Source organism: Enoplosus armatus, chromosome 9 (genome assembly GCF_043641665.1).
Source record: "Enoplosus armatus isolate fEnoArm2 chromosome 9, fEnoArm2.hap1, whole genome shotgun sequence".
NCBI lineage: Eukaryota > Metazoa > Chordata > Actinopteri > Centrarchiformes > Enoplosidae > Enoplosus > Enoplosus armatus.
The window spans coordinates 3520340-3532516 of NC_092188.1; the positions used below are offsets into that span (position 1 = coordinate 3520340).

At 41.9% G+C, this 12177-nt stretch overlaps 1 protein-coding gene across 1 annotated transcript in view; it reads left to right on the forward strand.

Moving 5' to 3' along the window:
* Positions 1–1674: 1674 nt before the first annotated feature.
* agmo (alkylglycerol monooxygenase) overlaps positions 1675–12177 on the forward strand; it is a 39704-nt gene continuing 29201 nt past the window's right edge. The window contains exons 1-3 of the mRNA XM_070912592.1: positions 1675–1794; positions 5710–5840; positions 6733–6884. Coding sequence (XP_070768693.1) covers positions 1675–1794; positions 5710–5840; positions 6733–6884 — 403 coding nt within the window. The remainder of the gene's footprint in view (positions 1795–5709; positions 5841–6732; positions 6885–12177) is intronic.

Consider the following 12177-nt stretch of genomic DNA (forward strand, 5'->3'; position numbering starts at 1 on the left):
TCATATTGTACACCTCTTTAACAACACATACCAAAATATGACATGTGCTTTGGTAAGATTGAACCAACCAGTTTCAACCAATAATATCACGACATCCACCCATCACTCATGGCCTTTACATGGCCACAAACATGTCAAAAACATTGGTTTGACCTGGCTAAGCAATCAATTAATATAGCCAAACTAACGTGCCTAGCTAGGTTAACTGAAATGCTAAGCTAACCAGGATATTGCCAGCACTCGCAGCATCCAACCACAAACCACATCAGCTACCTCACCTTAGCAAGCAACAGAGCATAAACTTCTGTCTGCAACATCCACAGCTAACATCATTAGCTAACAAAAACTAGCTAACAACATGTTGAGCTAACTAGCATGTCGCCATTACTGGCAGCAAGTTATTATAGCACTGTCTATAAAACGTGTACAGTATGTCTGTGTATTATCTGGTTATTATGAATTAATTAACAGTCTACAGAAAGTCTTCAGCGGTATAACTTGCATAATAGAATATACGCCAAAGACAAAATCTGGTATCTCAAAATGTTTTCACAACTTTTCAGTGACTTTGAAAAACAGCTCAATAACATGACCTTCAATCATTACCGTATCTAAAGAGTTTAAGACATTGTTCTTGTTTTCCTTGAATAGTGAAAGAATCCTTCACTTTGAGTACCAGGATTGTAGCTTTCATTAAGAACTCAGACAGTTATCTTAGCTTAGCACACAGACTGGAAACAGGTGGAAAAAGCTAGCCTAGCTCTGTCAAATGGTAACAAAATCCACCAACCAGCACCTCTAAAGTTCAATGATTAACACTTTATATCTAATTTGTTTAATAAGTAGGCTTCAAAAACTGAACAGTTTCTCGGGGGGGGGGGGGGGGGGGGGGTTATGTGCTAAACTATTTCCTGGCCCTGAGCAGTTACCAGGCAACCAGCGGAGACTCCAGGAAGTAAGCCCGTTTCCTCTATGCTAAGCTAAGCTAACTGGCTGCTGAATGTAGCCTGATATTTAAACGGACAGATAGGAGTCGTATCAATCTTAACTTTCCCCCAGAAGCAGAAAAGTGTATTTACCCCAAATTACCCCCAAACTACTCCTTTAAACGTTACCACTTTTAGGCAATTAAAAATACATTCACCCCCCCCCATCAGCTAACTGAGTAAATAAAACATGTGTGGTTAAAATGAGAAATCCCGTAGGGTTGAAAGGGGGCCGGGAGGACTTTCTATTTCTAAAATCCTGGCTACGACCCTGTTGAGTGGGCTAATTAATACTTGTGACCGTGAACAGAGAGATAACACGACGTCGGCTGCCAAGGAAACGCTTCACGGTCACCGCAAACTCTCGCGAGATAAAGAGGTAAACACGGAATGTCATGCCTAGAAGTATCACTCTGACCAAAGGTAAACTCTCTGCCTATAAATGAAGCGGGACCAGTGGGGAAATGATCACAGTACCAGTAACTTGAGCCGCTTTACTCTGTCTCAGACTCGGTTTCCTGTATGTGAGAAGTTTGCTCATCAGCTGGCACGCTCTCCGTTTCGCAACTGACCTACTTAACTTGACCGCAGAGGGAAAAACAAGGCGAATACAGGGATTGGGCTCCAACACCTGCACAGGTAGCAGAAAACTCACCTGGAGCAGCGGTTTGTGCGGCTCCGCCTGATCATGGCTGAAGCTGTGGAGCTGGGCTCGGTGTCCACGGGGGTCCGGACCATGTTTTTCATGCTCACACCGAACGAATCATCTTTTCAGAAAATGGAAGATGTTCCTCAGTATGTGCAGCAGGTGCGTACAGCCTCCTCGATCACACTCACTTCACGCGATATGTGATGATTCGTTGTGTAAAAGTCCCCCCCCTTTGTGAGAGACACCTCAGGTGACCTCTGCTGTCCTTTAGGGCTGGAAGAAGAACTCAAAGCCACATAAGAAACATACAAGTGCTGCATTCAAATGTTCACATAAAAACGAGTACTTAGTATCAAGTAGAGCTGCAAAGATTAATCGATTAATCAATTAGTCTGCAACTATTTTAATAATCGATTATGCAAAAATGTCAAATATTCACCAGTTCAAGATGCTCAGATTTGTTGCTTTTGTTCGTCAGATATGACAGCAAACTGAATATCTTTGGGTAGCCGATTATTGACATTATTGATTAATCTGCTGCTTGTTGTCTTGATTGATTAATAGTTTAATCTATGAAATGTGTAGTTTCCCAGAAACCAAGGGGGGACGTCTCCAGTTGCTTGTTTTTTCTGACCGACTGTCCAAAACCCAAATATATTGACTTTATAACAATATAAAAAAAAGAGAAAAGCAGCAAATCCTCACAATGGAGAAGCTGGAACCAGAGATTTTTTTTTTTTGGGGGGGGGGGGGGTTGACTGGAAAAGGAGATTTTTGTACTTTCCCATCAGTTGAAGGTGGACGCACTTCTCGACAGGAAGAAAGTTATACAACCTCTTTCCCTTTCCAAAACTATAAGGATGGTGTCTAAATGTCATTATGTATTCAAGCCAAAGGTCCTGCAAAGTTAAAAGTTTTGTAGATACAAGACTATTACCAAAGAGTAGCCATATGTTATGATCTTATTTTGTATTAATCTGCAAAGTGAATTCATTTATTCAGTCTCATTCTTTTGCACATGAGAACAAAAGAACGAATCGCATATCAAGTCAGACGCACAAAATACTGGTTTCACACACAGAAAAATCAGTTTAAGAAAATGCTTCCCAGTTGTGTTGCAGGTTGGTCCAGTTTTAAGGTGCATAGTTCCTGAAACCAGTCTTCTCCTATCCAGAATTGGTTTGAGAAACTGTGATCTGGATCCCTGTGATCCCACTTCTACTTACTGCACAATTTTGAATAAAAATTTGGGGTTTCTTCGTCCTCTTACTGTCAGTTTACAGTGTCTCAGTTGCCTTTTATTATGCCGAATGTCTGGTGCAGGTTTAACAGCACATGTTTGTTATGAGGTTTTATGAGGCACATCAGGGGAGGAGAACAATTACCCCCACAACAGGAGTCCTTATAATCCACTACCAAACGTGATTAAACAAATTTGTTATTGCTGCAGGGCTGGTTGGTGATAAAAGTTTGCAATGGGTGTGTGTGTGAGCAGTTTCCTGTGACTCAGCACTGTTTACAGTTTGTGATGTGTCATTAATTATTCTGCACAACTGTTGTTCTCTGATCCCGACGGGCCAAATTAATTAGAAAAAACAAAACACAATCTTCTAATTTTGGGTTTGTGGGCTGCTGCCAGGTCTCTCAGCTATTCTGTGATTTGAAGGGAAACACAGTATTTGTCTCAGACAGCAGTGATAAAAGTGTATTGTCAGGCTGCATGTTTTCAGCCAACATCAGTCATCCGTGACCTTATAAAAAGGCTATTTGGGAAAATGCAGACATCTGGTCCACAAATGTCCTGTTCCATCTAATGTTCAATTCAGAAGAAAATAAAATAAAATTATTAGATGCCACAACAAACAGTCCACACAGGATGCAAGTATGCTGCAGTATTAAAAGAAAAAAAGGCTTTCTTTCGTGTGATTTTTGGTTTATTTGTAAAAAAGATAAAAACACAGGAAAAGATTTTCAGTGCATGCAAGATCAAAAAGGGACTTCTCACTGAAACAGAAGAAAAATTAAGATAAGAATAAGACAAATAACATCAAATAAAGGAAGAGAAATGAGCTAAATAAATGGAGACAGAGATGAAAAGGCCAGAGGTGCATAATGAAAGAAAGAAAAAATACAAGCTTTTTTTTCCCTCGCTGTCTTTTTTTTCTCAAAGCATGAGAATCAACTTGCCCCGCTGAATAATTTTGTCCCGAGCTGTCAAGAACGTGGGGCTGCAGAGGTAAAACTATCTGCGAGACAGGAGAGAATAAAGCAGAGAAGGTTTTAGGCCGGCGTCCAGAATGATAATCTCTCTCTCAGCGGGTTTGGAGGAGGTCTGCCTGTGCTGCGAGCCCATTTGTTAGCTGCAGCTCTGCAGTCTGCTGCCAGATGTTGGAGCGTTGCATGTGATCGCAGGTCCCTGGTGGTGCTCTCGCCTCTGCTTGTGCGCACACACTCACATCACACACACCTGCATGCTAAAGTGGAAGCATTCACATGTGAATATGCACACACATGCGTGTGCACTCGCTCTCACTTCCATCCACACGTGAATACACACACACACTTCCTCCCTCCCCACCTGCAGATGTGCTCCTCTGTGGTCTCGTCACGCCCTTCATTCCTCGCTCTTGGCGGGGGCCATGTGTCCCAGTTACGACTGCAGTCACTTGTCAATGAGTGCCTTCCAGCTAAAGCTAACCAGCAGGTCTGACACGCCGTTGAAGTCGCAGTCGTGACCTGTTTGCTAACTACGTCCCTCACTAATTGGTTCCATGTTTGACAGACCCATTAAGAGGTTATTACATGTTTCCAGCACAGAAACAGAGGCCTGTCACTGACTGTTTGGTTTGTGCTGACCATTTGTTTAGTCATATCTAGTTACTAAATGTAATCCATTCAAACTTTTGGGAAGTAGAATTTTGTCATTTCAATTTTTGTTTGCGCCATTAAAAACAAAATCATGAGGCATCGCAAAGCAAAAAAAGCTGCTGATTAAAATGAAAAGCATTTTTGTCTTGATGTATCGCACATTTGTAAGCCATATTACTGCAGCATGTGTAAAGTTACAGCAAGTTGTTTCTGATAATCAGGAACTTAATTTAAGATATTATACCATGAAACAATCAACAGCCCTGGTAGCTGCTGCAAGTTACCAGGTCGTGCTGGTTTAAACTAAACGTTGGATGGACATGAAACCTTCCTGGTTGATCCACCAGCCCAACAGATGAGCAACTGTGTTATAAAATGTCTGGTTCTTTGATATAATATATAATAACATATAATAATAATAACATATAATAAGCCTGTTTCCACAAAAAATGTAAGGAGTGAAGTTAGCTACGATTCCCAGCGTGCATTTCGATTAGAAACATCCAATCACAAAGCTCAAAATACTGTTGCGTGCACCACTTACAGCGACTTTAAGCTAAAGATTACACTTTGTTGAAACCTGGAAATATATTCAGCAGTTTAAATCAGCTTACTTTTTTCATTTTCTTCTTAGATTTAATTATTCTTGAAAGGTCAGCTAGCTAGCTCGCTTCACCTGCTTGTTACAAGTCATGCAAGTTAGCTGCTTAGGCTAACAGGCTAACTAGCTTTTACCTCGATGACGTTGTATGGCTGTATTTTATCAGTGAACACCAAGACAATTAAGTTTCACGTCTCTCACTCCATGTTTTATTTTGCTTGGCTTCCACTTGACAACTCTAAAAATAAAAATGTGTGGTTTGTCAGCACTGATGTTTAACTCAACCAGTGAGATCATTCCTTCCTCCAGTGCAGCTCTGCACAGACAAATGTTTGTGATCTCCAATCTGCCAATACATTGTGGCTTTAGACCCGCTGCTTCAGCCTCTCACAGTGAAACAAACATCATGGATCACAAGACATGAAAGTCCTGCATGCTTTTAGCTCATCTGCCAAGACAAATATTCGAGCTCAACACAACTGCTAAAAGCAACAGTGGACTTGAAACTATCTTGTTTTCACAGTTTGCCCAATGCTGATTCATGATTCCCTGTGTGTGTTTGTGTGTGTGTGTGTGTGTGTGTGTGTGTGTGTGCGCGCGCGCAGGCCACTCCTTTCTTTGTAGGGCTGATGGTGCTGGAGCTGGTGGTGGGCGTGCTGAAGACAGGAGCCCCAGTGGTCACCATCAGTGATGGGCTCACCTCCATATCTGCTGGAATGATCTCCAGACTCCCGCTGTGAGTGTTCAGGCAGCTCGTAGTCACGTCAAACTGTATTATATGATGACAAATGAAATGTAATGTTCTTCTGCATTTGACTAATCTGACTTGTTTACTTTAAATGTTGCTGTTTAACTGACGAGGTCATGTGGTGTGGGCACAGGAACAGGAAGTAGGTGCACCAGGTTCGAATGAAGGGCGTATTTCCACTGATTTCTTACTAAAGTCTCTCTGAACTTTGGCCTCTAACTGTCTGGCTCCATAGTCCAGATAAGTCCAGATTGCCTTAAATTATTACCAAGCGCTCCAAGCAATAAGTGAGTTCGCCCTGTGTCGTTTGCCCTGGGTTTTGCCTGTCAGGCTACATACAGGGCTGCCTTACCTTATTGGTGAACGTTTTTTTGGCCTGTATGCAACCTGAAAGGAATGCAGGGATGGGAATGGGTACTTCCAAATTTGTGTTTTGGGTCAAAAGAAAACAAAAAGAACCCCCAAAACATTTAATCTGTGTTTTTATTTACAGTTAATATTCTCTTAAAAATGACGCTAGAATTGAAAATCAGTCAAAGATGAGACAGTAAGGCACAGTGCTCACTTATACCTTCTGTTATAGTACCGTTATTGTGGAAAGCACAATTATAATCATCATTTTTTATTTTCTAGATTGATTTAAACGTATGTAGGTAGGAAATAGCATCCTTTACTGTGTGCCCGCCACTTCTGACATCAAACCTAAGCCCTTGCTCGAGCGAACACGACACCCAAAGGTGTGACAGTCAGAGAAGTGAAGGGTGATTAGAGGATTCACGACGGATACGCTATAACATTCACACCACTTAAAATTGCTTGCAGGGGTTTTTAGATTTTAGACCTGTGAACTGACTCTGAGCTCTGACTGTCCCTCCCTCAGGTTGTTTATGAGAGGCTGTGAGCTGACAGCTTACATGTATGTGTGGGACCGGTACCGCCTGGTGGAGCTGCCCTGGGACTCGGCCTGGACCTGGTGGTTCACCTTCCTGGGCGTGGATTTCTGCTACTACTGGGTCCACCGCTTTGCTCATGGTACCAACACAAGACACTGATATAAACAGCCCATAATTAACTAATTAGTGTCGTTTATTAGAACTTTTTCACATCGTCTTTGGGTTTTTTTTGGCAATAGTTTTGTTGCACCTCTTTTTGAAGAAGTGGATTTGAATAGTGACAACTTTTCCTAGTGGAAAAAGTATTAAAATGTCAGTAGAAACTTTTCAAACCATGCCTGCAGCATCGTACACATGCTCAGTATGTTTACAGCTGCTATATCTTCTTCAGTACATGGCTAAATAAGCTGCTTCCGTCTCATTCAAGCTTCAAAGATTCTAATTATAACTGATGATGGAGCATCAAGAGGTGTGTTTGTGTTCTCAGTGTTAAATATATTGAACGTTAGATTACTTTGCCAATATAACTCCACTAGCTACCAACACCAAACGAACATCTCTCCTCTTTCATGTGTCCCTCAGATAATACGAACTAAAAACTACAAAGTGAGCTGATGATAAATGGTTGCAAAATGTTGATTTAGTTGCCATCCCTGCAGGGAGGAGTCATGGAGATAGCACACACATCATGCTTTCCTGGACGTTGTGGAGGAAGCAATTATTTTTGAGTTACATCCAGCTGCTTTAGAGCTGTGCAGATGTGAGAGGCCGTGGTCTCCAGAGGACTGTGGTCTTAACCCGGAGCTCTCACAGCAACGAGCTGTATATAGTCGTGGCTCTAAAGCAGCAACGTCCTGCAGCATCACTATAAAAACTGAAATAAAAAATATATGCCGGATGCAGTGTTTCTACAGCAGTGGCTCGACATCTTTCCATGTGTGTTGGCTCACTGATGCACGTGCCAGATGCTCGGCTGCCACACGGCACACCGGAAGAGAGGTATTTATTTGTGTCAGTGGCACATCAAGCTGCCCGCCGTCTAGTCCACATAGTCTTGGATGAAAGTCCACTGCTGCTGTGTCTGTGTTAGGATCTGGCTAAACAGAAGCTGCATTTTTAAACCGTCTCGCCAAAAAACTGCCCGACATGATTTTGAGGTGGCGGAGAACATCGGGATGCTTGGTAGAGGTCATTTTTACTCTATTGGAGCGCTTTTAACATGCACTGCAGGTATTTTTAGCCCCCACCGCCACAGCACAGGGCATGTGGGAGACTACTATTGCCACGGTGGTGTGTGTGTGTGTGTGTGTGTGTTTTAATATGTGTGTTGGCACTCTCTTGAAAACACAGAGAAGGTGATCTAATTGGACTTCGGAGCATTTTACTGCATGAGTTTACCTTTTAATGAGGATACCTTGCTTTTCTATCTTTTCTACGTGTTACCCAGTTTATAAAGTACATGTAAAGACAAGTATGTTGACATAAAGATCGGATGCAGTTTGTGCCACAGAAACTTAAAGAGATGGACTAAATGATGATTTGATCAACAGGGAAAGTATCATAACTGCCAGAGACAGCGTCTTGTATCATCTTAAATGATCATCGATTCATCTGTTGATTAGTTTCTCGACATAAAACATCAGGAAACAGTAAAAATGTCCGTCCCAGTTTCCAAGAGTCTTAGTTTGTCCGATCAACAGTCGAACACCCAAAGATATTCAGTGTACGATGATAAAAGACAGAGAGAATCAGCAAATGCTCACATTGGAGAAGCTGCAACCAGACGCTATTTACAATTAATCTGTTATCATAATACTTAATTTTCTGCCAATCAACTAATCAATTAATCAGCTAATTCATGCTGCACTACATCATTCCATCTGCCCTGAATATTTCGATAAACATGATAAACAGGTGAGATTTCTGGATTTCAAGAGAAACCGAGAAACTCAAAAATCTAGTTTTTCATGGGACTTTTATGTGAGTGTGTATGTACAAGACAAAGACCAAGGACAGTGAAGGTATCACCGTGATGGTGCGCTGGCTTGAAAAATCAATACTGTGTGCCCTTGAAACCAAAATGATTGAATCCAAAGTATGTCTGAAACTGAAAGTAAACGGAATATGAACTTTATAGGGACAAAAATAAACGAATCGACTATTTGACGAATTGTTCTAATCAAAATGAAAAAGAGACCAATAATAAACTTAAGCTAAACTTGTTTCTGTATGTTATTATTTATGAATTTATTTGTATTATTTTATTAGTATTTTTATATAGCCATGCATGCAGTAGTTTCTATAAGACCTTGTTTGTTTTATATACAGTTTATAGTTTGTTTTGTTTTGTTTTACATCAGATGAATCTGTGTTTTGTGTTTTTTTTTTTTATGCAGTGGAGGTGTAGGTTATTTTATTGCAGAATAAAACCAAACTGAGCCATTATCTCAGTTGGAAGAAACTTGGCCTGGTGCCGTGGCAGCAAACTGGGGTGGATCAATCTTTGCAATCTACCAACTTTGAGTTTGAGCTTTGGAAACCAGCACACGTTGATGTTTGGAGGGTTGATGATCCATGTGTGACCTTATTTTTAGAGCTACAGCTGTGTCTGCTGAGAAATATTCAGTGAAACCTGAAAGAGGTTTTAATGAAGTGTTTGTTCCCGCAGTTGCCCTCATTGTCTGACGATGCAGAGGAATGACGTCTACAGTATCACATATCTGCCCGGTTCATTTGGTCGGAATTCTTTTTATTTTTGAACTGCAGAATCATTTTTATGTCTCAAAAAAAACTTTCCACTTACTTTCATTTCCTCTTCTTCCAGCCTGTTGGGGTTGTTATTATGGAACATTGTGGGGTCCCAGATAATTGTCTGGTGCTGAGTGCCCGCAGCGCTCACTCAGGATATAAGCTTTTCCCCTTGTTACCAAAGTGTAGCGGCTCTCCGCGACCGCAGGACGAGGCCGGCGCGGTCCTCACTCCACACTCTGGTCAGCCGAGGTCATCTCGGTCAACTCGACTTTGACCTCCGGCTTTTTCCAGAGCAATGTTCAACCAAAATATTCCAATGTGTGGGATGGATGTTGCCTATAATGAAGCACTGAGGAATGAGACAGATGTAGGATACGGGTAGAAAGTATTTTTCAGCAGTTTAATGAGTGTCAAATTGTCATGTAACGCTGCTTTAGGAGGGCCTGTCGTATTTTTATTGCACTTATATCTTGGAACAGTTTTACAATCTTGCTGGTTTTTGCCTCATAACAGCAGGAACAATGGATCTGTAATCCTATTGTGTCAAGACATACGAGCTATAAATCTTAATATTGCATAATAAGGGAAGGATTACAATAGAAAACTGCAAAAAAAGAGGCAGTAGTGACATCCTCTGCTAGGAAATACGAGCCCTTATTAGCCTCAGTGTAAAATATCATTTTCAGTTTGACCAGTTTTATGACCCTTTTTTTCATAGTTTCCCTCTCAAGGCTTCCACATGAAAGGACAGCTGAAAGATAATTAAGTGGAAAGTACTTTGAAAGGCCGTCATCCTCCTGCGCTGATGCCATCTTTACTGAAAGAGACTTTCCTTCTTGGCTTCGCTCTTGCCAGACGCTGTGATCTTGGAGATAGCAACAGATTGAAAGGAAAGTGGGCTGCCTCAGTCTGCAGGCCAGGCTCGTATGTTTGAATGTTTGATTTCAAACATCTGAACGACCTTTGTGCACACACAGGCTCATGTGAGGTGCTCATTTATCTCTTGATATCAATATTTGCTCTAACTCTTACCATTGGTGCACGACCCAGAATTGATAAACTGCAGCTTTGATGAGTCCCGATTTCATAAAAATCAGTTCTTATTGCACATTTTAATGGTTTTAATTTTCTTTTGAAGAAGCAAAGATGTAAGTTTTCAATTGCTGACAGATTGCTAGAAACGGTACCTCCTCTAACCCCTGAACAATATGACCCTTGCTACTCATTTAACCACTGGTTTATGCATTAACAGCTATCGAATCCACCTCTTATAAACACATTGGTTCAATAACCCGGTGACTGACCAGAATAAAAAACAAATTCTAATGTACCCCACATTTTGTCTGCTGCTGCTGTCCCCTCCGGCCCTCTTTCACCATCAGACAGACTATATATGTTCAAATCTTTTCTATTCTGGACCAGCCTGGAACCAGATGGTTTTGGGTGAGCGGGAGGCCGACTTGGTTCGAATGCGGCCATGTTGTTGACAGGCCCGTTGATTCTGTTTATTCTAACCTCATATCGCAAGTGCCACTAATAGCTGCTCCGCTCTGGGGCAGCATCTATATCCAGGCATGCCAGCCAAGCTGAAGCCATTAATCAGCCAGTCAGCTGTCCGTACTCTGATTATATGTGAGGTAATGGAGTTACGCTGCAGTTGTCTCACCACACTGGCTGCTGCTGCTGCTCTGTGTTACATTTATAGCTCAGAAACATCAGAGAATCACTTGAATGTTCGTCCTTAATGTGATGTATTTCCTGTTGAAACAGGAGAGTGAGGGATTGATTTAAAGTACTGCTGTTAGCACAAAACTCGTGTGATGATTTTTACTTTTTGAAAAGTGAAGTGCAGCCACTGCTAATAGTTTTCAACTAACACAAAGAACAAGTGTGATTAGAGAGGGAAGGTTATTTTAGCTTCTACTAAAGATGGCTGCTGGATCCTCGATTGAGTCATTAAGCAATCTCTTGTTTTTGTGGAGGCTCAGCAGGGTAGATGTGAACTATATTAGAGATCCACTTTTTTTCAGTTACGATTCTCATCATTTGAATTTGGACATCTGCTGATACTAATACTGAACCAACCGGCAAGACGTCCACCCCTCGGTACGTCAGTTTTACAGACTGTCTTGCTTTTCTGTGTTTCGAAACTAAAACATCTCCAAACTAAGGACGTGTTGAGTTAGTCAGCTGTTACTAGCTCCAGACCCTCATATTGATTCTGTTTATTTTTTGAACTTTAAAAAAACACAAAAATGCCTTCAAAGATTGGAGCAGAAAAAAAAGTATACCCACAGAAATTCATGGATTCAACAGTTTCTCCTTGTTGAGACTACCCTCAGCTCCCTCAGGTACCTGGTGTGAGCGGCCCCCCTTTTTTCTTAGCTCTGCCAGCACCTTACTAAATCCTCTGTATGTGTTTGCTGGTGTTTCCACACCCCTCCCGATCCTTCGGCCTTGCAGACAGCAGCAGTTGTTAAGACAAACAGATGTGCTCAGCAGTCCTCCGCTGTCCACCGTCCCAGAGGAGACGCTGCCGATGTGGATGTTATTGTTTAAGCCTCCTGGCTGTGTGGCAGGGCGGAGGGGATGGGGGGGGGGTTGGGTTAACTTGCCCCCAGACGGCCGAGGCTCCATAAATCTTCACCGTGACGGCGAGTTCCTGGCCCGGTGCAGGTTGC